Source organism: Lacerta agilis, chromosome 13 (genome assembly GCF_009819535.1).
Source record: "Lacerta agilis isolate rLacAgi1 chromosome 13, rLacAgi1.pri, whole genome shotgun sequence".
NCBI classification, from domain to species: Eukaryota; Metazoa; Chordata; class Lepidosauria; order Squamata; family Lacertidae; genus Lacerta; species Lacerta agilis.
In genome coordinates, this window is record NC_046324.1 from 12,096,733 (window position 1) to 12,124,709 (window position 27,977).

The 27,977-nt window shown below is 43.3% G+C and overlaps 1 protein-coding gene across 1 annotated transcript in view; it reads left to right on the top strand.

Annotated features, from left to right (window-relative positions):
• The window catches only part of SEMA6D (semaphorin 6D), a 51,370-nt gene extending 31,860 nt beyond the window's left edge, over positions 1–19,510 (top strand). The window contains exons 13-19 of the mRNA XM_033167967.1: positions 2,263–2,436; positions 3,302–3,442; positions 3,530–3,607; positions 4,931–4,992; positions 5,371–5,427; positions 11,099–11,266; positions 15,462–19,510. Coding sequence (XP_033023858.1) covers positions 2,263–2,436; positions 3,302–3,442; positions 3,530–3,607; positions 4,931–4,992; positions 5,371–5,427; positions 11,099–11,266; positions 15,462–16,768 — 1,987 coding nt within the window. The 3' untranslated portion in view covers positions 16,769–19,510. The remainder of the gene's footprint in view (positions 1–2,262; positions 2,437–3,301; positions 3,443–3,529; positions 3,608–4,930; positions 4,993–5,370; positions 5,428–11,098; positions 11,267–15,461) is intronic.
• The last annotated feature ends 8,467 nt before the right edge of the window (positions 19,511–27,977 follow it).

Below are 27,977 nucleotides of genomic sequence, written 5' to 3' on the forward strand. Positions count from 1 at the left end.
CCAGGAACTGTAGTTTGTTAAGGCTGCTGATAGTTGTCAGGACACCCCCTGTCCCCCTTACAGAGCTGCTGTTTTCACAGTGGTTTAACAGTCAGTCCCTCTTCACAGGGAACTCAGATTTGTAGATCTGTTCTTGAGGATTGCCATGTGCCCTCTTTTTTCCCAAGACACGTCCTCTTTTTCACGGGTAGAATCATCACAGCGATCCATAGTTAAAAGTAGAAGTCTTCAAATAGTGGTGTAGTGGTTAAGAGCGGTAGACTCGTAATCTGGTGCACCGGGTTCGCGTCTCCGCTCCTCCACATGCAGCTGCTGGGTGACCTTGGGCTAGTCACACTTCTTTGAAGTCTCCCAGCCCCACCCACCCCACAGAGTGTTTGTTGTGCGGGAGGAAGGGAAAGGAGAATGTTAGCCGCTTTGAGACTCCTTCGGGTAGTGATAAAGCGGGATATCAGATCCAAACTCTTCTTCTCTCTTCAAAATATGACAACCCTACATCATGTTCCACCCACTTTTGCCTCTGTCCCTGCCACTGGTATGAGCCGCCCGCAAAAGCTTGCCCCAAAGGGGGATGCATTCCTCAGGCTGGAACAAAGCTCTTCACTCCTGATTTAAAGAAGCAAATAACTACACACTTCTCTGGATCTAACCAGAGGTTGTGCAGTATGGGAGAGCTGGTTCTCGCAGGTGTCACAAAGAGCAGGACTATGTGTGATAAGCAACCCACGGCTGGCCATGTGCAGGGCAGAGAGTACATGTCTGGCATAATGCTGTGCTCTGCTTTCCTGCCCCTGCGGCCAATGATGTGAAGCCCGGGGTGGGAGGGCAGGAAGATGCAAAATGTAATTTTGTCAGAATTGTGATCTTTATCTTATTTACCATTTATTCATTTAACCGTTAACTTCTATATGGCTTTGTATTTCCAAACAAATAAAAATCTCAATGTGTTTTGCAACCCGGCTCCAAGCATCCGATAGAACATTGCAAAATACCAAAAACAAAAACAAAACAAAAAATCCCTTACAAATGAAGGTCAAATGGAGAATAGACATTTAAGACTGCATGATTAACAGGAAAACAAAATAAGCATTGGAAAAAACATGTCACAGAATTTATTCTGCTAGATTTTCTATACAAAAAAATGCCATAAAATTCCATCAGAGAGCATCATTAGCAACTGAACAAATCCACCCCAGTAACCTCTCCCAAGTACATTCTTGAAAACGTTCCACATGCAAACCTCACTCTTAAGCATTCCCAGCAACCATGCAGATAACACAGCCAATCCCCAGCCAAATATTCGTTGCAAAGCAAACATCTGGCCTAGGAAAAAATACCTGGCAGCATTAAGCGTAATTTACACGCGGGTCTTCACCCACCTCCATCTAGGATGGTTCAACACCGTATAAACAGCAACATAACTTACCTTTCCTCCAAGGAACTTGAGGTCCCCCCCCCAAAAAAAGCATCCTCACAACCCTATGATGGAAGTTAGGTTGAATGACTGGCCCAAGGTTTCCTAGTGAGCTTCGTGGCTGAGTAGGGGCTTGAACCCTTGATCCACTAGCACCACACTGGCTCCAATTTCACTGCAGAGTTTCTGAGTGAATCATTCCAACCGCAACCCATTGGCTTTGGTGGAGAAAAGAAACACGCCACCATCCTAGATATACCTACTCAGAGGCAAGTTCCACAGAGTTCAAGAACTGCCACGTCAGCAGAGCACTTATTCTAGTCCCACTTGAATGGGTATCAGGTTTCTTGTCATTGACCTACTAGCAAATTGGCCACCAAGCTGTGGGGGATTGTCTATGGAAGCATGAGCTAGCATGAGTGGGATTTAATTACAGTTGCCAAAACCATAAATGGTTCTCCAAAAAACACAGTGACTATTCCGGTTGTTACCCAACTGTTCACAACACTTATGCTTGTTAAACATAGCATTCCTTTCCTCTCATTCCTTAGTGCAAGGATGGGGAACTTTTGCCCCTCCAGATGTCCCAGGACTGCAACTCCCTACATTCCCAGCCATAGGGCCATTGGGAGCTAAAAGCATCCCCCCAAAGTGTTGATTGAAAACAGCATAAATAGATCAGAGACGAGCGTATAATTTGGTGTGGTTAGCTGCTGCTACGAAGGGACTGATGCCTCCCCAAACCAGGCAAAAGCAGTGGTACTTCCGTATTCAGTACCTAGGAGGAACAAGTTTTTGGGGTCTCTAATGTAGAGGAATTATTATACAGGAGATCTTGGTCTTGACAGGTATCGGTTAACAGCGATCGCAGTGGACCACTCTGCCGGACCGTATCAAAACTACACAGTCATCTTTGTTGGCTCTGAAGCTGGAATGGTACTTAAAATCTTGGCAAAGACCAAACCTTCTTCTTTGAATGACAGCGTGTTACTGGAAGAGATTGATGCATACAATCATGCAAAGTAGGTATACTTTTACAAGAACTGCTTGGTGACACTGTACAGCGTCTTTCTCGTTTGAGTCACTTGCTTCTTTGCCACCTGATTTAAATGTGTTTCTCACCTCACCTCCTTGTCTGATGCTTCCCTGGCGCTTAGAGGAATGTTTATTTGAGCAACGTCTGAAAATATTTGTGTGCTTGCCTTGCATTCTAATTCCATGTGCATGCCGTTCTTAAGTCAGAAAAAAAACTGCCCTATTTCGGCTTGAAAACATTCCTCGGTGTAGGAGCAGTCCCTTGTTTGCTAACGAACACACCCAAAGCACATTGGTTGATATGCACTAGAATGAAAGAAAGAGTACGGGGCCCATAAGAAAACAATTGAGGGACAGTTTCCCTGTGGAAATTGTAGCGTTTGTCCAAATTGCAGTTGGTATCATTCCAAGGGATAACAAGGAATATTAGAGGAAAGGTTTTTATACGGATCAATGCCTTTTATACTGGGCTTCTTATGGAGGAGGGGTGGGGTATAAACATGGTACTGAAAATAATGTATGTATGTAATACAAAAGAAGTGATCTATATAGTGGCAGAGGACCCACCAGGCACCACCTTGCCACGGGCTCCCTCCACCCTGTATTAATTTGGGAATCTGTTCTAGCTTCATAAATCAGCAGTTTGCCAAATTTTCTCTCCCACCTTTAATTCTATTAAGATCAACCCATATGTCTTCCTGGAAGCTCTGAGGAAATTGGGCTTTTCTTATTCCTGGCAGGCAATTTTTTCATAGATGGATGTAACCCACCTCATAGTAAAACCAGAAGTGATAAACTGGATTAAAGGGGGCCAAAAGAAATAGCAGCGTCCAAATTTCTTGTGTTGAACAGGTGCAATGGGGATGGTGAAGAGGACAAGAAGGTCATCTCCCTGCAACTGGACAAAGAGCACCATGCCTTATTTGTTGCATTCTCCAGCTGCGTCATAAGAATTCCACTCAGCCGTTGCGAGCGTCATGGGTCATGCAAAAAGTAAGCCCTCTCTGTCCAAACATGCCTATAGAATGGAGTGCACCAAGGTTGGGAGGCAGTAAAAAGGTTCATTTCCTCTCACCGCAGGTCTTGCATTGCGTCTCGAGATCCTTACTGTGGCTGGCTGAACCATGGGACCTGTGGAAGAGTGAAATCAAGCATGTTGTAAGTAGCAGGATTTTTAATAAATAAATGGCAATGTGTTAAGTCAATGCCACCACCTTTAAATAGGTTTTAATATGCAGCATGGGTCAGGTGTTCTTGAAACAGAAAGTCATTGGTTGAGATGTGCAGAATGGAACTCATAATCTTAACTACCAACTAGTTTCTGGGCTCAATTTATAGAGGGGTTAATCTTGTGAAGCTTTTAACCACCTGGGAGCAGGTTGTCTGAAGGGCCGTTTTCACCCATATGAACCCAGCTGGGCAAATAAAATGTAACTTTGCTCTGTGGCCCATCATTAACTAATATCTGATGGGGTGGTACCAGGTACAGGACCATCTCAGTGATGGCAGCACAGTTGTGAACATTTCTCCCTGGGGAAGTCCCCACATGGGATCAGGGTTGTGTGAGTGTAGGAACATTAGGAGAGCCCTCTGCTAGATCAGACCAAAGGGTTACTAGTATCCCGTTTCACATGGAAGCCAACCTAATGTCCCTGGAAGCCTGGAAGCAGGACATGAGTGGCAATAGACCTCACACTGCAATAACCCAGCAACTGATAATTCAGAGGCATGCTGCCTCTGAATCTGGATGTGATATTTGTCCAACATGGCCTACATTTCCACTCCCCAATACTGTGATCAGGGGAGCTAGTAAAAGTATAAAAGGTTTTATGGTGCCTCATTGCCAGGGAAAGCAGGGCAGGGAACTATGGGTCAGGTTGTGTTGGACAGCTCTGTCATTAGATAATTTGGGAGGCACAGTGGAAAGTTCTCCTGAGCAAGACCCTTTGGGATAAACAGAAGTCATAAGCCAGGCATAGGCAAACTCGGCCCTCCAGGTGTTATGGGACTACAACTCCCATCATCCCTAGCTAACAGGACCAGTGGTCAGGGATGATGGGAATTGTAGTCCCAAAACATCTGGAGGGCCAAGTTTGCCTATGCCTGTCATAAGCAGATACACCACCACATATGTGGTCATATTCATCTCTGCTTCCCATTCATTTCACTGGGGCTTGCGTAGGAAATCTTCCCTGTGGGTTAGGTATTATTTGGCCGTGGCTATTTAACCCGCTTGAAGCTGCAAGGATTATTGTGAAGAAGGCACAGCCATTAAATGGTTGAGATTCCAAGCAGAGGTTGCTGAAGACGAAATCTCTTTCCCTTCATTGTATGTCCAGCGCCCAGCTCCCCTTAGCAAATGCTGAATGAACATGTTTTGTGGCTTTTGTGTTTCTTTTGAGAATGACGGTGGCCATTGGTTTCTTCCCCAACTAATGCTATTAATTGCAGGTTATCTTTGTTTGTTTCATACAACCACAGCGTTGGAGGATATGAGCAAGATGTGGAATATGGCAACACCGCACAACTCGGGGATTGCCACGGTAAGCACACGTCCCAGGGGCCAACTTGAGAATGTGGCATGGTTTGGTTTGCGGGCCACACTCTTGTCGGTGTGGATGGCACAAAAAAATGGCACTCAGCACCCCGCCCCCTTGTAAACCATTTAGCACAAACCTAAGCCACTTGATCTTGGGTGGTGGAACCCCCCCTTGGCCATTTTTTCTCTCAGCCTTCATGTATTGTTCATGAAGGTCTAGATGTCAACTTATTAAAACAGTTACTCCCCAACCCCTTTCCCTTTTTTTCCCTTTTGGGTGAACCTATTGTCTTTTGTTTTCTGATTTTCAGCTTTGGAAATCTATTTTGCTTTTCCTTTCGGTTACTTTTCACTGATTACGTGTTCCTTTTAATTCTTTTAGAAATTTTGCCTACTACAACTACACCAGATTACAAAATATTTGGCGATCCAACATCTGGTTAGTTTTTTTCAATCATTTTTTTCTCCTCCCCCAGTTAATGGAACTTTTCTTTCCTTCAGTTCAGCATTTTCAGGCAGCCTCGTCCCCCTTTTCTTTTTTTACTTTTCTTTCCCCCCTTCCTCCCTTTTTCTTTCCTTTGGTGCAGTTGGCAAGACCTCCATATTTTTTGCTTTTCTGCTTTTACTCATCTCTCTCTTCTGATGGTCAAGGAACAGCCAAGACTTTCTCTCACTCAGCACTTTCCACCCTGTGTATCTGCATGCTTAAGAGCTCATTATTAATTGAGACACATCTTTTATTAAGTGAAAGAGCCTGATTAACATAGATGACATTCTCACTGCACGAAATGTCCACTAAGCTTCTACTCTTTCCCCCTCCCCTCTCCACTCAACCATGTCTTCATGAATGCTACCCTAACAGTTAGATGCCTGGTCCTCTTCATCTCCTCCCTTTCCTCCTCCTCCTCCTCCTCCTCCTCCTGTGTCGTTCCGGCTATTTATAAAAAGCAAATGCACATTTCCCCCCCTGAAATGTGTATTTCGGAAATGTTGGAAATGTGTTGATATCTTCAAAGGTTTTCAGAAATGCATTTGTGCTAATAGCATCATATCCACTAATAGGTGGCATTTAGCATCAGATCGCTTCAAGTTTTATGTGCTTCTTCCAGAAAAATTACAGAGCAAATGAGGGGAAGGCTTTGCTTTTAATAAGAGTGAGAAGGATGGGGGTTTCCCCCCCTCCCACTCACTTGCATCACAGGACTTGTCTTTGTGCTTCCTTTACAGAGGAAACCCAACCATTCTCCAAACAACAGGCAAACTTACAATAGGCTTTTCATGTCTGCAATACTATTTCAGTTGCCTACGTATGGATTTTCCCCCTCCTAAACTCTGATCCCTCAGCTCTCATGCGGCAAGAGAAATTATACAATAGCTTTCTGAGAGGTGTCTTGGTTTAGGTACTGAAACATAGAGTTCAATTCCAAAAATCGGTGGTCTGGGATTTTGTGTGTTGTTACTGAAATCTCAGCGTCTTACCTGAATAGTAACAACAGCAAGGAAAGTGGTTGTAATATAGGGCACAGTTAGATATGTAAACTTAAGAATTAAAAACTAAGTTAAAAAAAAAAAGAATTTCCCTGCCTGGATCATTAGGAAAGGGATCAAAGATAAAAGTGTTAATATTACAATCCCTTTTGCACATTGTAATGTGCTATGGCGTGGCCACAGTTCTGGTTGCCGCACCTCAGGAAGGACATTGTAGAGCTTGGAAAGGTGCAGTCCAGATTATCATTTGGGGGCTGAAAGAAAGTTTGCAGCTTACACTGACTGAGAGGGGTAATATGACCAAACTATGGAGAAAATGTAGAAGGGGAAGTTTTTCTTCCTGTCTCAAAATGCTATAATGTATGTTTTTATATAATAATAATAATAATAATAATAATAATAATAATAATAATAATAATAATGTCAATATTTTAATAGAGACCACTTTGAGGTATTGCAAAGAGCACTATATGTAAAACTATGACAAATAAATACTAGAACTCAAGACCATCCAATGGTATGGTAGAATATTCAGAGCATTTCTTCACAATGCATAGTTGCCACCTTGGACAGCTCTAAAAGCAAATTAGACAAATCCATGAAGGCTGAGCGTATTAATGGCTACTAATAATACATCTCTGAATAGAAGCTGTTAGAGGACACAAGTGGTAGAGGAACAGCACTTGTCCTACTTTGGCTTCTCATAGGCATCTGGTTGGCCACTATGGGGACAGGATGCTGTTTGGTCTGATCCAGGAGGGATCTTACTTTGTAGTCCAACATTCAGTTTCCCACCAAGGTTAGCTAGCTGCCCCCCACTGTCTCTGTATGTGGAGGTATTGTGTATTATCATCATCAGTAGCTCTTATACCTGCCATAGCTGAGTTGTGGTTTGTCTGTACACCTGTCTGCCTGTCCACTCGCTATGCATTCAGACACCATATCTTGAGATATATCGCTGCCAAACTTAACACAATGATTCCCAAGATAGAGGAGCTGGTTCCCCATCTATGTTTCGATACTGTTGTGAACACCGCTTTAAAACAAGATGCTGGAATGCAACATTTTGGACAGCTCTTAAGATAAGGTCACCAGATTTTTCCTGGTGCAAAGAGCAGCTGCAGGACTGTTTGCAAAAGAGCTTTCAAACAGCCCTGCACTGTGCTTTGGCTGTGTGTTCTTGTCCCCAGAAGGAGAGGAGACATAGCATTGCCTTGCTGCTCCCAACTATTCTGGAATTTAAAACCCTTAATTAGCACAACTCCCAAGGCCAGATTCTGGTTTATCATTGCCGGGGTTGGGGCAGGGGAGGGCACACACAGCCCTAGAAACTGACAGAGTGCATTACCCATTTGCTGGTATATTATTATTATTATTATTATTATTATTATTATTATTATTAGAATTCTCAAGCAAGGCCGGGCCCTTTCAATTGGTGGGCTTTGAAGGGTTGTTGGCATGTCTGCTCACTGTGCATTTGGACTTAAGACATTGTAACCAAATTATGCAACTTGCTTTTGATGATTTAAGGGTGGGACATAAGGCAGGCTATTTCAAGGGGTTGGTCTGCAGGGCAAGCCTTGCAGGGGGTTGGGACCAGATGGCCACCAGAGTCCCCTTCCAACTCTACAATTCTGTGATTTGAAAGGTCCCTGGGAGCAGGGGTCTTGTCCATGTTTGGATACAATTGGACACCATTTTGAATCAAGGTGGCAGACTGAACCTTTCAAAGCTGCACCAGTGCTTTGGTTTCCCAGAATTCCCGAGCAGCACAGGAGGGAAAAGATCAAGAAGTCAGAATATGAGCTTAAGAAGAGCCTGAAGGATCAGACCAGTGGCCCATCTAGTCCACCATCCTGTTCTCACAGTGGCCACCCCAGGTGTTTGTGGGAAACCTACAAGCAGAGCCCAAGGGCACTTTCCCCTCCCACCGTTTCCGGCAACTGATAATCGGAAGTATTACTGCATCCAGCTGTGAAGTCAAGCATAGCTAGTCATGAACTTGTTTAATCCTCTTTTGAAGCCATCCAAGTTGGAGGCAATCTTGGCCTCCTGTAGGAGGGAGTTCCACTTTGTGCTGCGCGAAGTAGTACCTTCTTTTATCTGTCCCGAATCTCCCAATAGAAGCTTTGAAGCCCTGTTTGCAACAAGGGCATCAGTTCCCTTCTGGTGGTGGTTTTTTTTTTTTTTTTAGCATTTCCATGCCAAATTCCTCTTAAATGGTTAGACTGCTGCTTTTTTCTTTAATTCAAAAGGCAAAATTCCATGTTGGACTTCATTCAATGGGAGCACAATCCAGTACAGAGTTTGCTCCTCTGATGTTTCCTTAATTCTATCTGCCAATTACATTTTTTTTCCACATGCTTTTTAATGCTTCTGGAAGTTTGACAGCAGATGATTCTTTGATGCTATTTGCACTTCTGTAATGAAACAAGAATGGTGTTTGGTGGATTTGTTTGTCCAAGAACTAATTCTGCTGGGGAGGAAGGAAAGTCGCAGTTCCCTTGTGTGAAAAATATGCCCTTTCTGCCTGTGCATGAATGGATGGGGAAAAAATCAGGTTTACTTTTAAATGTTGACATGATGCACTTGATTCCATACTGTCGATTAATAGGGATTTGTAAGTCACGTTCACCCAAAGCTTTCCACTGCAGATATGCACCGGAGGTTTAGAAATTGACACCACCCCTGATGTCAACCTGAATTGTGGCATATGATCTCTACCATAGAATGCTATGAATTCCAAGTTTTGCTTTTGTCCAGTTATATCAAGTTCCTGGCCCTCATGATTGCAGACCGATTGCCTGAAAGCTTCCTTGCCATTTCTGATAAAGGCTCACACCCATTCCTATGAATCCACCATACAGGTGACACTCGAAAAATTAGAATATCGTGGAACGGTTCATTTCTTTCAGTAATTCAACTTAAAAGGTGAAACTAATATATGAAATAGACTCATGACATGCAAAGCGAGATATGTCAAGCCTTTATTTGTTATAATTGTGATGATTATGGCGTACAGCTGATGAGAACCCCAAATTAACAATCTCAACTTTGGGGTTTTCATCAGCTGTACGCCATAATCAAAACAATTACAACAAACAAAGGCTTGACATATCTCACTTTGCATGTCATGAGTCTTATCTCATATATTAAACTCCAGTAGCTAATGAAAACAATTGCTTACATAAATGGACTTTTCCACGATATTCTAATTTTCCGAGTGTCACCTGTAGCTATACTGTAGCAGATATTGCTGTAGCTTGAGGCACAATCCTTTTTTCCTTTTTACAAGTGAGGGCGAGACATCCAGAACACCCGCGCCTGCCATATTCTTCCCAAGCCCCATTAGAAGAGGCCCTGTTGGCACTGCAAGAGGCTGGACCTCATTGATGCCCTAACAGTGCCAGCCGCTGCACTGAGCCATGTTGAAGAGGGGGCCCCCAACATAAGCAGCACTGGCAGCTTGTTCAACAGCAAGCACTGCAGCTATGTCCTGGTTCTGATCCAAAGGCACTGGTTTTGCCTGCACTAAAAGCCTTACGCTGCATTTTGGGGGCACTGACAAGTACAACACTAAATGTTACGCACTCTAGAAGGTCTGGGAGGAGATCTCAGCGAGACCTTTGCTCAGTCAGCATGACTCTTAAGTCTGTGAGCTCCTAACCTCTCTATACATATTGTTTCTAGTCAAAATTCATTAAACACAGAGAGAGAGAAGTATGGGAAACAAAGTCACAATAAAAGTATTACAAGCATTCCGCAGAAACAAACAATACCGTCTTGCCTCGATTCTGCACCCAGAGAACTGTGTGCATAGTATATAAATCGATGCAGAGGTTTGTTTTGCGAAATTGATTCCAGTAGCTGGATGCAAAGCAAGACCCTCAGTTTTGAATGAATCCCCCCCCCCCATCATAAATGTGTTAGGGAAAGGGGATTAGCTCTTCAAATGCCTTTTCTGTGGTGGCTCCCCAAATGTTGAATGCTCTCCCCAGGGAGGCTCGCCTGGCGCCTTCGTTACATATCTAGGCGCCAGGCAAAAAATGCCTTTTTACCCAGGCATTTGACTAATGAAACAATCGATGACCCTTTAAACTGGGGGGGGGGGCGGCGCAGTGGGAGGTTATGATTTTATTTTTTATTATATGTTTTTATACTGTAACCAGTCCTGTGATCTTTGGATGAAAGGCAGTATATAATGGTAATAAAAATAATAATAAATTGACAGAAACAAAAATCAGAAACCCAGCCTGACATAGAATAAGGCAGCTTCCTCCGTTCCTAAATTCAGCTGTCCCCCCCCTCCATTTTCCATCTTCCTTACTGATTTTATTTAAGCACCACAGTCATTGAATAATGGCAATAATTCGCAATACATTTCCTGTCCCTGACTTTAAATCTGATTTTAAAGAGCAAGTCACAGTATAATGCTGCTGTTCCTCGTGCAACTCCTGTTAAGCCTGTTTTCCAAATACAATTTAGCAGTCATCGTGCAAAGACACTTAACTGTTGAGGGTTTCATATAAAAAAAGAAACACGCACACACATACCAAAGAGTGGAGGGCGGGAACCTGACTGCAATGCACATTAATAAAAGCAAAATCTGTTTGCCACCACAGACATGGCGTTACCCTCAACTTCTGTTACCACAGTGGAAAGTACCCCAGTTTTCTCACCCAAAGTGATGGGTTCCTGGAAACCTAAAGTGACTGGCTCCCGGAAATTTGTAGCCCAAGATGACCCAAACACCTCTGATTACTCTGATTCATTATCAGGGGTCCCGAAGGGTAAGGCCTAATCAGGGGGTTTATTACGGTTGAAAGGAAACCTGATAGCTTCAGCGGTTTCGAATTCAAACACTTGTTGTTATCAAAATGTGCATGCAATATCATCCTGTGTATGTCATAAAAAGGTGCAATCGTGTTGCCTCTCTGTTTTTGGCCAACAGAGGAGGGGGGGATTTGGGAGACAAGATGAGCAGCAACACAGTTTGCATCACTGTTCAACAAACTCCTGCTCATCCTGTTATTCCCCCCAACAAGCCAAAATTTTGTTGGCAGTTGTTTTGCATACGCATTTAATGCATGTTCAACAGCACACGTCAGCCCAGCATCACATCCCATTGAGTTCAATGGAGCTTACCCCCGGAAAAGCGTCCTGTTGCACCACACTGCCTTTTGTGTACTTTGTTATGGGTCTGTGATACTCCTTTTGGCTAGCCCACAGTGTAGAAGTTTTGCTCTCTCACATAAGGTTCGCTGCAGCATAGCTTTGCAAAAAGCCTTTGCGAAGAGTAACCGCGTTAATCCACTGCAGCAGAAACGAGGCTTTTAACAAAACACCCTCAAAACTCTTGCAGCCACAAACTTCCTTCCAATTGCTACATCATCCTTTATCAGCGCTAAGGTGTCTTTCCGTAAGGTACACCTCAAAACTGTGGGAGTTTGAGTTTCCTAAATCTCTCCCACTAAGAACAACTCCACATGTCAACATCATCACAAACAGTGGGTTAATCTCCATGTAGAAAGAATCATGTACTGCATAAAGGGCAGTGTGGTGCTGCATGGTTGACCATAGGTCCATGGATCAGGCAGCTGGTGCATATACTGTGACTGTTTGATCTGTGTGCCCATGAGGAAGTGGGAGGGGGGGAAATCCCTGCAAATAGCAGCTTCTGCACTATGAGGTGTCAGTTGGACACAGATTGGAGAGGCCTCCATTCAAAGCACGCTGGACTATCGAGTCCTTTGAGTGATGCTCTCTTTCTTTCTTTCTTTCTTTCTTTCTTTCTTTCTTTCTCTCTCTTTCTCTCTTTCTCTCTGCCTAATCCAGCACATAGGATTGTTGTGAAGATAAAAACTGAACAGCCCATTTCATCCTCACAACTGAAAAATAAATGAGAGAGAGTGGGGAGCCCTGGGTCACCAGTGAGCTTCACGTCCCCTTATCTTCTCATCCAAACTGGCTCGTCCTCTGTTGTCTAGATACCCCAACTGCACACCTCATAGTAAATGGCACATATCTGCATGACCCTGTCTTTTCTTTTCTCAAACAAGAAAAAAATAAGAGTCGCAAGTTCTCAAGCAAACCTTTCACATTCAAGTATTCAGCGAAACGTATCAGGTTTCCTTTTGGCCATTGTGGCAGCGCATTCGTAATTTGCTTCAGGTGTTTTTTTCATTGCTTGGTTGTCCTTTAAAACGGGTCTGCTTTTGCCAGGATTTGCTTACGCGCTCTCTCAGTCACGCTCGGTAACGTTTTCTGTAGTCAGCCTTTCCCCTCCTTTTCCCTCTTCTGCACAATGCCACTAAAACCAATAACCCTGAACCTTTCAACTCTCTTCAAAGGCCTTGCCTCTTAACACACACACACACACACACACACACACACACATCACACAACACCTTTCCTTTTCTTAACTTTCCCACTGTGTGGAATAACACAATTAGGTGCATTCTGCCAAACTAACATTTTCTTAACGGTGCAATGTCTGTGGTTGCTTTAAATAAAAACAAAAAATCTGCAAGCTCTGATATTAACATGCGAGTTTGATTCCCCCCCCTTTTAATACTATTGTTTGATCTTCTAGTACAAAATTTAATGCCTTCTGTATTATGAAAACTACTAATACCTCTCATTAACTGGATGGTTTTTAAATGATGCTCTGTTCCGAAAGTTCATTACTCACTGAAGTCTAGGCCTTAAAATGCGTGGGTAATCTTGACTTCTTTTTTTAAGCTGCAGAGAATACCACTTCCAAAATAGCAAAGTGAGAAAGCATTCCTTTGGAGGGGGGTAAAAATATTAGCATAGTTCTAACAATGCAAATCTGCACATTATAGAGTTTTACACAATATTTGCATAATCCTATCTCACTTTTGATTCTGATTCATGAGTCGGGCAGGAAATTGAAAGAGAAATCCTTCCACGAGTTATTAATTGCAGCTTGGTAGTGCAGCACCTTCTAACCTCAATTTTCTAGCAGAAATCGTTAATGTTAATACCACACCAGCTACTATTTGTGAGTCTTAAAAGGATATTTCAGGACAGAGTGTGTGCATTTGGATTGGCAGAGTGTAGTAATGCTACTCATACAGTCCAGTTCTCCAGATTAATAGACACAGAGGTGCTGGTCATAGATTGCCAACCTATCAAGGGAAGTCTCCTTATGCTTGTGATGGCATCTAGGACTGACAGCCATTAGAGGCAGTCATGGAAAGAGAGCCTTCCTTCTAGCCTTCTTGGCCTGCAGAGAGGTAGATCTGCTGCCTACCCGCCCCCATAACTATGATTTGCTTCCATTTGCAAAAGAAAATAACCTCTCCATAATGGTAGCATTCCTTTTTCTCTCTTGTGGTGGCTCTTCTTGCCTGCAGTTGGGAGGCAGCGTAGCAGAGAGGTGAAGACTTGCCTATTTTCCCAGTCATTTAGGAATTGTTAACTCTGCTGTGTAACAATAAGCCACCCTGGCTGTTGTTGTTTTAAGCTTATTGTTCATTGTTTTGTCTTATTAACTGAATGGTGGTTTAAAATGTCTTCTTATACTCTGCCCTGAGATCAATTTGATAGAGGGCAGGTCGTGAATACTTTCATAAATAAAATAAAAACCAGCTGCCAGACAGAACAAGGAAGGCAAACAGCTGCTGATACTGTAGTTTCCTTGGTTTCTTGAGCAAGGAAAAGCATAGCACTGCTATAAGGATGAGTAGGCAACAGCAGTGCGCGCTCTCTCCTATCAGAAGTATAGATAGACCTAAGTAAGAGCTTGACCAAGCCTCTCCAGCTGCAGGTGCCTGTAATAGTTGTAAGATCCAGAGCAGAGGTGGAGACCATGTGGCCCTCCAGACGTTGGACTACAACTCCCATCATTCCTGTTTGTTGGCCATGCTGGCTGGGGCTGATGATAGTTGGGAGTCCAACAACATCTGGAGGGCCCCTGATCCCAAGAGCCAAGTGGGCATTGGGGAGGGGTGTGACTGTAGAACAATACCCCTATTAAGAGGGCAACGTGAACTGGTCAGCAAGGTTCCTCCAACAGCCATGCCCTGCTTGATACCTGTGGTCAGCTTTGATAAGTTAGCTAAGAGCAAGGGGCCCAGAAAGGATGAGTGGAAAGACCAAACAGCGGCACAGTACTGCAGCAAGCCCATGCCATCATTTCACATCCTCCTGAACTGACAGCCCAGCTTAATGGCGCAGCAGCTTCCTGAGCCAGCAGAAATATTTATCTTGGCACAGGGGGCAAGACCTGCATTAAGAATGAAGGGCAAAATCTCAAAAAAAAAAAAATGGGGGGCCTGTATCAGTGTTGTGGGGTTGCTCCACCAAACTGTAACTCCACCAAACTGGACAACTGCGGCGCTTTCATTGGATTGAAATGATGGACAAATGGATTAGACATCTATATTATCACAGAAATGTTGCATATTAATGTATATGCCTGATGCTGGTGGTGTAAATTGGGGAAAATATAACGCATCAAATGTAGGATAAATTATGGTGGAGACCAACCCTAAACATCTTCAGATTTCAATGAGGACTGTTTCATACATGGGGTGCAATCATGCCAACTTCAAGCAATTTCAGGTTAGTATTAGGGGTTAAGGTTAGGGTTAATGTGAGAGTTATGAAAATGCTTCAATTTTCTCCCATTAAAATAAATAGAAATTGTGCTGGATTGTGCCCGCTGTGTTTTTAGTCTCCAACTGAATTAGATACACCAGAAACCACTTAGCACTTAAAAACATCTGTTGGTATATGTATATACACACAACACTAATGACTCCCTGAGGAGGATATCCATGTCAGAAGACTTGCGATTCCTACCCCTACTGTGCAAATCTCTCTCTCTCTCAAGTGCAGTGGTGCTAGGTTTCTGTTATGTCTGGTTAGTACTGCAGCTTAAGATAAGCAAGCTTTGTTTTACGGTCACGCAGAATAAAACACGCTCTAATCTATCCATACCACATGTGTTTGTTGTAGGTGTCAGGTGGGAAGTCCAGTCAGGAGATTCTAACCAAATGGTGCACATGAATGTCCTGATTACATGCGTCTTTGCTGCCTTTCTGCTGGGAGCCTTTATTGCAGGCGTGGCTGTTTACTGTTACCGGGATATGTTTGTGAGAAAGTCCAGGAAGATACACAAAGACGCAGAGTCAGCTCAGTCCTGTACGGACTCGAGCGGGAGTTTCGCCAAGCTGAATGGCCTCTTTGATAGCCCAGTCAAGGAGTATCAACAGAATATCGATTCTCCCAAGCTGTATTCAAACTTATTAACAAGCAGAAAAGAGATGCCACCAACTGCCGACACAAAGTCCATGATGATGGTGGACCATAGAGGCCAACCTCCAGAACTGGCAGCTCTTCCAACACCAGAATCCACCCCGGTGATGCAGCAAAAGACTTTGCAGTCTATGAAAAGTCAGATGGACAAAGCGCAGAACAACCTCAGTGCTTCTAGAAAAGAAACTCCTCTGAAGAGTCCTCAGTTTTTCCCGTCCAGTCCTCCGCCTCATTCTCCTCTAAGTCACGGACACATCCCCAGCGCTATTGTTCTTCCAAACGCCACCCACGACTACAACATGTCCTTCTCAAATTCCAACGCGCACAAAGCAGACAAGAAGATGCAGAACATGGACCACCCGCATACAAAGTCATCGGGCAAGAGAGACCACAGGAGGTCTGTGGATTCCAGGAACACCTTGAACGATTTCCTGAAACATTTGAACGAAATGCCTAGCAACCCCAAAGCCATTATGGGAGACCTCCAGGTGGCTCACCAAACTTTAATGCTGGATCCCATGGGGAACATGACTGAGATCCCTCCTAAAGTTCCCAACAGGGAAGCCTCTTTGTATTCTCCTCCATCCACCCTTCCGCGAAACAGTCCGACGAAACGGGTGGACGTCCCTACCACGCCGGCGGTACCCATGACCTCTTTAGAAAGGCAAAGGGGCTACCACAAAAATTCATCGCAGCGGCATTCTATATCAGCCCTCCCTAAAAACTTAAACTCGCCCAATGGCGTGCTGCTGTCGCGGCAGCCTAGTATTAACCGCGGGGGATACATACCTCCCGGAGGAGGCTCAAAGATGGACTACATGCAAGGGGTACCAGTGAGTGTCCATCTACAGCCTTCCTTGTCTAGGCAAAGCAGTTACACGAGCAATGGAACGCTCCCTCGGACAGGGATAAAGAGGACACCCTCCCTCAAACCAGACGTGCCGCCCAAACCCTCGTTCGCTCCCCAGACGCCTTCAGTCAGACCACTGAACAAATACAGCTACTGAGACTTGCGTATTCTGTCAAGAGGTGTAGGATGATGTTGCAGGACAGACAATAAGACAGAGACTCGCTTGTCATGAGAAACACACACACACACACACAGAGAGAGAGAATGAACAAGCCGCCAAAGAACCTGTTCTTACTCCAGCAACATCTGGGCTTTTGCCACACACCTGGCTTAAAGCAAGGCTCAGCTTGCTAAACAGATGATAACAAAGGAAGGTGCTGGCCCTTCACATTTCTTTTGTTTGGAGCAGAGGAGATATGTAGCACAATGGGAGGGGGAACTACCTGAGCGAAAGTACTTGGGGAGGAAAGGGGGAGGGGGAAAGATCTGCGAGCAAAAATACTTGAAGATAATAATAATAACGATAACAATAAAATGGGGTTCATTTTTAGACTGCCATAATGTGTAGTCTTCCCATGAAATGTGAACATTTTAGTATGTATGCATTTGCCTTGCCTCTTGCACAAATGTCAGCAAATGATAATGTCTCAACAAGTATGTTGGTTAATAAGCAACTTGCTGAACTTTGGTCTCTAGTCCAACTGTAGCATTTTTCTTTTCCTCCAAAGGATGACATTTTTTGTTTATGATGAGAATAAAGGTGTTTGGGTGTGAGGGTGTGTGTGCGCGCACAAAGCTAGGAGGTATTCAATCTCATTGCATCTTTTAAGTTACAGAAACGTTTACATTTGAGTTTGACTAAACAAACAGATGGCTCTGGTTCAGATTATTTTGGATTGCATGAGGTGTACAGCAGATCTCATGTGGGAAGCTTTCTGCTGTCAGATTTCTGCCCCGGGCAGAACTAGTTACTATGTGAAATGGTGCAAATGTGCTCATTCTAAATTATGCTGCTATAGAGTCAGATGTCTAAATTCCAAATGTAGCATTAATAGAGGTCCACGGCAGTAGGGACGGTTAAATCAGTCCATTTTGGTTTCTCGTTTTTCTGATATTCAGTTTGCCCAATTTCTGCAGCAGTTTGGAAATTTTTACTTCAGAGAAATGCAAATTCCAAAGGGTTTGCATGGCGCTTTGGGAAGCACAAATTAAGGTAGGTTAACATGAAAATGCAAACCAAATTGATTTCACCCCCATCTCCAGTGCTCAGCTGGGTCTTTCCATCCACCTGACTTCCCTGCCTGAATGCAAACTTCAGAACTGCTAACTGTTCTTCATCCAGAACAAAGTTTCCGTTATGGTCAGACTCCCTAGTTCAAAAAGCAGTTAATTTGTTTGTTTTTAAACACCAGCTTCCCCCAAACTGAGACAAAATAAAGGCAGCGGGAATGAGAAGGGGAACGAAAGGGGGAAATGCGACATTCCCAAGTAGAAAAGACCCTAAGAGAAAAAAGGAAATATTTTCCAGATGGAAATAACTGCTTCATTGGCCCCCAACAAGCAAGGGCTGTTCATCTACCCACCTGTATTTAGCAGACAAGGAACTGAGGCGCAAACCTATGGCTTGTATATTTGCTTAGCCCAGTGTGGGATAAGAGGAACTACTGCTCCCTTCATCCATGGCAAGTGCTTACACCAGCCTCTCCTAAGCTGGTGTCCTCCGGATGTTTTGGAGAACAACACAGCCGTGCTGGCTGGGGCTGATGGGACTTGTAGACCAGAACATCAGGAAAGCACCAGGTGGAGGACGGCTGGTTTACACCATCATAGGGTGGCCCTCCTCACTCTAAGATGTTTACGTGTGAGGCATATGTGAGCCATGTCCCTTTCGTTACAAAAGGAAAGGCAGAGGAGAAATGTGGAATGAGATGTTCACATTATTATTAATATTATTTTCTAGCCCTTTCCAACAGAAATGAAGATGCATCAGTAAGGCTTGGCAGGATCCGCCCAAGAAAAAATTTGACAGTAGTGCAATCAATTTTGTTTAGCTTGTGGTTTCTCCATAGTCATGCCGGTTATGACAATATTCTGTAAATATTCTGTGTGTTTACCCGGATCTGTGCATTTTGTGCCTTATTCATGAAAATGATTTTCTTTATAAAAAAAAAAAAAACACAAACTACTAAACCCCTGTCAAGTGTTCTCGGCAACAGCACATCACAATTCCCCACATGCCAGCTGGAAGTTCTCTCAACAGTATCCGAAAAGATGAAAGAAAGAAGGGGGGGAAATATCCCCACAAGAACAATTAATTAACAATGAAAAGGCAGCCTCTAAGCTGAGGAGACAGCAGCATTAAATCAACCTTTTTCGCGCTAAACATCCCACGCCTAACTAGCTTAAGGATCAAACAGTTATAATGTGAAATCATATGAGGTTTCTGGGGTAATGGAACACCTGCTAAAGCTGAGCGTGCTTCTTACTGGGCTGCTATGGCATGTGCTTGCGGCTGATGTTCATCGCAGGTGGTGATCTTAGCTTGCAAATGATGCTCTGATACATGTTTGCTGAACGTTGTCATCAGCGTACAGCCCACACAGGGGGATAGTCGTGAGTTGATAGGACAACCACCGTCCATACAAAACACTGGTTTCTATTTCATGTTAAGGGGTGGGGAGAAAAGACCTTAGTCTCTCTGTGTCTCTCTCTAATAAAAGGGATCCTTGTTCCTTAATATATAGAATCGTTCTCCCTTTTCCATTTTGTATGTTGATCATTGGAGACCTTTGCTTCCCCCTCCAAAAATACACTTAGGATCGTTCCCCCCCCCACCTAAAAATATTTTCACTCTTGCAACTAATAATTTTAAAATGAGAATCAAATGACAAAAAAAGAAGAAGAATTGACTTCACTTTACAAATAGTAATGAATAATACATACTTGTGTGAAACAGAAACATAAATGTTTTGTGAACCCAAATAACTTTCTGTAACATTGTGCTGCCTTGTTAGATGGTAATGTGAGTTCGCTCAGTATTTATGTTGAAATCTTTTTAACATTCAACATAGTCTTTATTCTGTTAATTTATAATTTTTGTTGGGTTTTGGGCTGGTTTTTTTAATAAAAAAATAAAAAAACATGCTTTATCCATTTGTGCAAAGGTAAATGCAGATTGTATCTTTTTTAATGGTACAGCTTATAAAAGTAACCCTAAAAAAAATGAAAGCTGCTCTATATGGTCTATAGAGTACTTTAACATGTATAGATATCTTGTAAACTTGTATTGTGGATGTGTAAATAATACGTCCTTTTGGGTTTTTAACACCGCATGTAAAGTCAAAATAAACTATTCAAAAGTAGCAAGCATCTCACTTGATTATACATTTAAAAGCAGTGAGCATAACCCAATCCCTATGCTAAGCTTTTGGGAATGAATGGGAAACTGCACCTAGGTAGTTGCAGCCCATTGCCATTGCCCTCTGGTCACGACCCATCTAGTGAAGCGAGTAAAGCCAACCATGCTGGGAGGAGGAGTTCATTTCATACAACATAGCACATTCCATCTCCAAGAACCCACTGAATTGGTGGCATTACATCTTTTAATGCAGTTTGCTGTTATTTTCCTAGGACTTGCTCATACGACCTACACATGCTAGTCTTTTAACCCTGTTTCTGAAGTTTCAAGATAGGCAACTGCATTTACCTCTGTGTCTTTTCACTGTTCATACCTGATGCATAGAATAGGCAGGGATACCGGGCATATTATGACACCCCGACCCAATGGTCCTCCAGATTACAGGCTTTGATCCATATTTGGCCCATGGCATCCTTGAGCAGCTGCTAGAGCCACATCACCCTGGCAGTGTGCCTGCCAGCCCTCATTGTCACCACCAATATCGAGTCCCAGCTGCCATTTTGTCTGTCCCCCCATGCCCCAAAATAAACATGCTGTCTGGATCATCATGGGAATGATGGATGACAGCTGGCATCTTATTACAGTTAAAGGAAACAGCCTACCACTCTGCTATGCTACAGGTAATCCATCCACACAGGAGAGCACCCATCGAAGTCTCCTTCAAACATGGAGCCAGTCCTATCCATAGTAATCAGTTGGAGTCATTCGGAGATTAGCCAGCCCCTATCTGCATCATCCAATCCATTTGTCTGTGGATCCATTCCCCACTCCGGACTATCTATCTATCTATGGAAAATATATATTTTTAATACTCACCCACACACATTCACAAAAACCTTTAATGAAAGTTTTTTTAAAAAATAAATGAAATAATTAGCCCATTGAGGAACAAGGTTCCGCAACCCAGTCTGTCCCCTGCTGTGCTAACTTTCTGTTTGCATTGAGTTGCTCACATAAGGGCGCATTCATAAAGGTGTTCCGCCTTCTGCACGCGGTGTGAAGTGGCACAGTCTATTTTCCCACCTCTGAATTCTCCCGGCCTCATTCTGCTGCTGCTTAAGGCTTAAAAGGGGGTTTTGTAGCACCAGTTGCACGGTGTTCCCTGAAACTGAAATGCTAACAAATCCTGACTGTGTGGGTGGAATGTCTATACTGAGCCTTAAATAAAATTTGTGGAGAGTTCTGATTTTATCAATGTACGCTGAGCTGCCACAATCTCGATGACTTGTAGAACAAGCATGCATTTGATCCCACGGGCACCCACATTTGTTGTGGGAGGCACATAATTTGTACAAGCAGTGAACACAAATTCCCGCTACCACCTCCCAGGGCTCTCTTGGCCAGCTTTTGACAACTGCTGTGCCACCCATTTCATCAAGTTTCTCCAGTGGTGCTGAATTTTACTGGTCTAATTCTTCTAGAGAAAGAAGCAAAAGTAAATCTACCAAAGGGATCAAATTTCCTGGCTCCTTAGACAACAAGCACTGCATACTTTCAGGGGGAGAAGAAAGAAGAAGGGATGATAACCTGAGGAGGTGGGCTGAGTATGAAATTTAAATACATGGAAGCTTAACCTACAACTTTTTACAGGCCAAGAGATGTGCACTTGTTTAAAATTAAGTTCATAATACTGTTCAGTTCATACATACACCATCTGAGCAGCAGGGTACTAAGAACTGCAGTTAAAACGTCAGTTTCCTTTACAGAAGAGACAGCCGAGTACTTAGGGTGTCTTTGCACTGATCTATTTATCTCAGAAGTCACCAACATTGTACCCCCAAAAGCAAATATGCTTGCAAAAATCCACAAAGCACGAGACCTTGTTTGCTCTTCTACATTCAGCATGGCTTATCAAACATGTCCATATTTCAGTAAATGTACAGATTGGGTACCTGCCCGCCCACCCATCCAAGACAGAGTTGTACAAAGAGCTGCTTTCTGTGAGTATGGTGAACAATGTCTACACCGTTTTGTAGTCCTGCCTTGTTTAGATGTGGCAGCCATGTTGTGTTATGCCACACCCTCATTTTTTGTGCCCATGACACTCTCTCAGATTTACATATGTGCCCACTGACCCCCCAAAAGTTGGCAGCATGTAGTGTATTTACAGATGGTATATATCAAAGAATTAAATAAAATAAAAAACACCCTGGACTGTTAAGTCCAGTCAAAGGCAACTATGGGGTTGCGGCGCTCATCTCGCTTTCAGGCCGAGGGAGCTGACGTTTGTCCACAGACAGCTTTCCGGGTCATCTGGCCAGCATGACTAAACCGCTTCTGGCACAACGGAACACCGTGACAAGTATCAGAGCGCATGGAAATGCCGTTTAGCTTCCCGCCACAGTGGTACCTATTTATCTACTTGTACTAGCATGCTTTCGAACTGCTAGGTTGGCAGGAGCTGGGACAGAGCAACGGGAGCTCACCCTGTCACAGGGATTCGAACTGCCGACCTCCTGATCGGCAAGCCCAAGAGACTCAGTGGTTTAGAACATAGTGCCACCCACTTCTGTATCAAAGAAGCATGATACGGAGATGCAGAAGGGAGCACATAATCATTGCCAGTTTCTTACCAACATCAGGGTCAAACTTAATTATTCCCCTCAAAACTCTAGTTGTAGTTCATCTATTGCTAATTTTTTTAAAAACGCAAAATAATGAGGGCTATCCTCTTGGGGAAATAGCAGCTTCAATTGGGTACATTTTGTAAGCACAGCATCATGGGGAGAAAGGAGGTTCACCCACCCTTCACAAACAGCATAGTTCCCATTCTGATTCTCCACTGCCACCAGCAAATTTAATCTCAAGCAGCAGCAACGTGGGATTTCTCTACATGCATCATCTGATTTGGCCCTTAGTCCTGCCCTTGTGACTTAAATCTGTGTTCCAGAAACCAAACTCTGCCACTCTTGCAAAATTAATTTCGGACCGGAGAAAATCTGCACAGAAACACACTTTTTAAAAAGGTAAAGAGTTATTTGACCTTTGGGGTCTCAACCCAAAGACTAACAGCAGAAGATAGAGGGGCAAAACAACCACCAGAACCAAAGCCCTGCCAGCTTATTTGGGTCAATGGTAAGGAATAAGTTTCAGATTTAGTGTAGTTTAGAGCACAGTGTCTGCGTTTGTTCATGTGTGGCAAGGGAGCCCTAATCCATCTCCCTCAAAAAAAAAACAAGGGGCATGGGCTTATCCCACTTCTCCTCTCACAACAACCCTGGGCGAAGAAATATCTGAAGGGGAGAAAGAGGCTCAAATTCCTTCTGGGATCTAATCAAGTGTGCAAAATGCATCCTGATTGGAAACATTGGGTCACAGAATACCACCCCCACCCCACCCTTGATGCATGCAGTCTTTTTGCAGTCTTACTCTCCACTGAGATGATTACATAAAGATTCTGCAGCTTAAGGTCAGGGTGATAATAGGGCCCTAGCGATGCTTTTTGTCAGATTCCGACCTTGCCCAATGTCAGAGACGGGAAACGGAGCTTTGAGTTTTGCCTCTTTTTCAGTGCTTGCTTCAGCTTGTCTGACAATTTTGAGAGCCTCCCGTCCCTGATATGTGAAGGCCTTCATCATCTTGTCTGATAGAGGCATAACCTACTCCAAGAGAGACAAATATTAGAGGGGACATTTCAGAAATTTGTTATTGATTGCATGCATACTCTGCTCTTTCCTCCTAGAATTCCCCTCATAGTAGTTTAACAGTCAATCCTTCTTCCCAGGGAACTCTTGTGACGGGAACGGCGGGGGGTCCCCTAATAACTCTCAGCACCCTTAACAAACTACAGATTCCAGAATTCTTTGAGGGAAGCCATAGCAGTTCAAAGTGGTATGCTACTACTTCAGATCTACAGTGCACATGGGGCCTGAATTCAGTAGCAGTTAGTACCGGTATGTAATTACATCTAGAATTGGAATCTGAAAACACCCATTTTCATGGTAATGGGTGTAGGGTAAACCACAAGGACTAGTATAGACAGTTCTCTTTTTGAAGGGCCAACAGTCCTCCATTTGAAGGAATCCTATGTTTGAAGGGTAGCCCAGTAAGAAATAATTGTAAGAAGGGAGGTCAGGCGCCAGCAGTTAGCAGTTGCACAGTGCACTGAGATGCAACACACATTGGCTGGTCCCAACCTTCTCTGCTAAAGCAATAATTATTTCTAAATCTGCGTCTGGGGCAGGCCATGGGAACAGCTCAGCTGGTAGAGCACAAGACTCTTAATCTCAGGGCTGTGGGTTCAAGCCCCACGCTGGGCGAATGATTCCTGCATTGTGTAGGGGGTTGGATTGGATTATCCCAGTGGTTCCTTCCAACTCTACAGTTCCATGATTCTATGGTGCAAGTCTTGGCTGCTAGAATTTATCAGCAGGCAAGGCAAGGCTAACGACTGAAGCACAGAGATGGTCAAAATCAATAAAATGATGTTTTGATGCCTCCAAACTATCCTGTGGAGACATATCATTAGCAGAGGCCCGTCTATATGTGTGCCAACTTCTGCAGTGAGGTGGATGGCAGCTGGCGAGAAGGCACTCTCAGTTGTGGCACCCCACCCATGCACTTTTGTCCTCATGCAAGTTCACCTGGCACCACCTTTTAAATCTTTTTTTGTGCCAAGTGAAGACATTTTCTCATTTTTTTCAGTTGTGGATGGTTATTCCAGGTGACGTTTTCATTGCTTAGAACTATTAGCCCTGTTTACTGCACTTTTATTGTTCTAATTGAAGATAATAACAAAATAATGCTTTTAGTTTATTTATTATTCTTATAAAGGAAAAGTGGGGGGGGGGAGGGGAACGCACATGCAAATCAAGCAATTGTTGTCTAAAACCACTACGTGTCCTTGACCCTATAATTGTAATGGACTTAGTTTCATTTAGTTTTGCTTTATTTAGCTAAAAGGAGGACAGGTCTTGCTTACAGATTATATAGTGTTCTTGTCCCATGCTAGCATTGTTTCTGTAACCAGCATGAGAACTGACAGCCTGACCTCCGCCATTTCTCTTATTTGTAATGTTTCCGCTAGGCCATTAGTAGCAATTTCACACCGCTTCAGTTAAATTGTTCACAGACATTTGTAAGAGGTGAAATATATTTTAATGCACAATTACTCACTCTGTTTCAGCCAGAGTACACATATGTATATTTGACCCTATAACTGCTGCTGGCTGGCTGTGAAGGGGCCATTAAGGCCTTTCAACTCAATGAGTACTAAGGGACTCATTAATATACAGGCAAACGACATGATAGACGACGGAAGCTATTGCTCTCTATCCTGTTATTGTGACACTAAATCCAGGTAAGTGGAAAATTTAAGCAAAGGTTGCAGCCCACACAGTAACTCTTCCAAAAGGAATAAAATGGGTGTTTGGCCCCAATGCCAGCTGGCATCGGTCCACCACGATCAACTGCCTTTTTAATGCCAGTTTAAAAACAAACTTCCATATATATCTCACAACCACCACTCCCTCCTTACCTCCTGAACCATTCACTATATTTAGTTTGTATTTTGTACAAAAAAAAAGTATCAGAAGGCTAATCCATGGGTAGGCAAACTAAGGCCTGGGGGCCGGATCTGGCCCGATCGCCTTCTAAATCCAGTCCACGGACAGTCCAGGAATCAGCATTTTTTACATGAGTAGAATGTGTGCTTCTATTTAAAATGCATCTCTGGGTTATTTGTGGGGCATAGGAATTCGTTCATCATTATTTTTTCAAAATATAGTCCGGCCCCCCACATGGTCTGAGGGATAGTGGACCGGCCCCCTGCTGAAAAAGTTTGCTGAACCCTGGGCTGATCCAACAGATATGCATGTGCTTCGCAAATTAATATTTCAACCAACTGCAACCAACTGTCTGGTCCAAAAACTACTGCTTGAGAAGTGACAAGGTGACATTGAAATTTTGCACTGGTTCACCTGAGCTTCGTGAATTCTTGATTCTGCAACTACCAAATGCATGTGTGGTCCACTACCAACCACAGAATAAAGCCAATGCTTGGACTTAAAATAACCATCACACACAATGTCAGGCATAATGCTGTCCAATGGCTTTCTGTTTGATAGTTTGAAATCCCTTTTGAATTATGGTGCTGGAGGAGACTCTTGAGAGTCCCATGGACTGCAAGAAGATCAAACCTATCCATCCTTAAAGAAATCAGCCCTGAGTGCTCACTGGAAGGACAGATCCTGAAGCTGAGGCTCCAATACTTTGGCCACCTCATGAGAAGAGAAGACTCCCTGGAAAAGACCCTGATGTTGGGAAAGATCAGGGTCTAAACTACTTAAGGCCAACATACCTAGCAGACCACCTCCTCGAGTACAAACCAAACTGACCTTTAATATATTGTACGGAAACCCTTATGGGTTCTCCAAAAGCAGTGGGTTATCATTTGTTGACAATTCAGAAGTGGGCCTTCTCAGCGATTACAGCTTCTTTTCAGAATACACTCCTTCAGGTAATTTGGGAGATGACAACAACAACAGCAGCAGCAGCAGCAGCAGCAGCAACAACAACGTCCTCTAAACACCTCTTAAAAACTTATATGTTTACCCAAGCTTTCCTAAACTCGTAACTCATTTTATTAGGCTTGCCATATTCCCAAAAGTGAACACCCCCCCCCAAGTTGTTGAACTTTTGGGGGGAACTTCTCCCCCAATAAAAATAGTTCTGGGGCTTTTTCTGCAATTTGATTATTATTATTTAATTACCCCCCCCCATGCCACGTTCGGGTTTTCCTGGGCATTTTGCTGATTCGGCAAAAATCCACCTGCATCCCGGTTGTCCGAACGTATGGCAGCCATAGTTTTATTCTTTATACACGGCTCAAAGCTATGATAAATTGTTTTCTTCTGTTTTAAGGAAATTTTATTTAACGTTACTGTTTCTATTTTGTTGTTCTTGTGCAAAGCACTTGGGGATTTTTATTAGATAAAGTGCTTGGCGAGGACCTTTTTAAAATTTCAGGGAACATTTTAAGTAATTGCTTCTGGTTTTATGGCTAATTTTCACTGATTTTCATCCTGTTGCAACCCTGTTGTGTGCACTGCTCAGAAACAGCATATGCATTGTTGAAATAAGTAGGTAAATAGATCGTGAATAAATAAATGAATAAGTTTATAGGTATCACAACCTAAGGCTGGCTTCAACGCTCCTTTTTCAGTTGGGAATAATTGGTGAGGGATAGTGGTTGTGTGGCTCAGCCCTTATAGACAAGTTTGCAGGGAGGGATATTAGCATAGACTCAATTTAGGACATGTGGGGCCTATGGACATTAATTGTGCTGAAACACAACACAACCTAATTTAAATGGTGATAGATCAAGCAGGAATCACCCAACTAACCATAGCTCTTACTAGGTTCTTGCTCAAGTAAACACGAATAGTGTATCTGAAAACCACTGGGGGGTGGGGTGGATTTATTTATTTATTTTGTAAGGTGCCTGACTCATATAAGCATTTCAATTAGGTTCATTAAGAAAGTTATTACTTGTTAATTGAATAGCAACAGACTGCTAAGGATCACTTATGGTGCGCTAATAAGTATGTAAGAGAGAAATCTTCTTGTGTAATTCCATCAGCAGTAAACTAGTGTAATTAGATTCTTACTAACAAACTCAAATTGCCAGAATGTTGAACCAGATAATTGGCATTTAGGAAGATACCTGGAGATATTCCTTGCAATATCAATTAACATACTTACTAAATGACAGCTTAAACCCTTAGCAAGTGATTTAGACCCATGGGCTTCTGGTAATCTAGATAGATGATCATTAAGTGCTTAAACAGCACCAGGTGTGGGGGAATGCAAAAGGACAACTGCTCTGGTCACTCATATCAAGGGCGGGGGGGGGGGGCAGCCAAACATTGAGCATTCCAGCTCTGAGGGAAAATGCAAGCCATGGCCTAGTCCAGTGATGGCCAAACTTGGCCCTCCAGCTGTTTTTGGA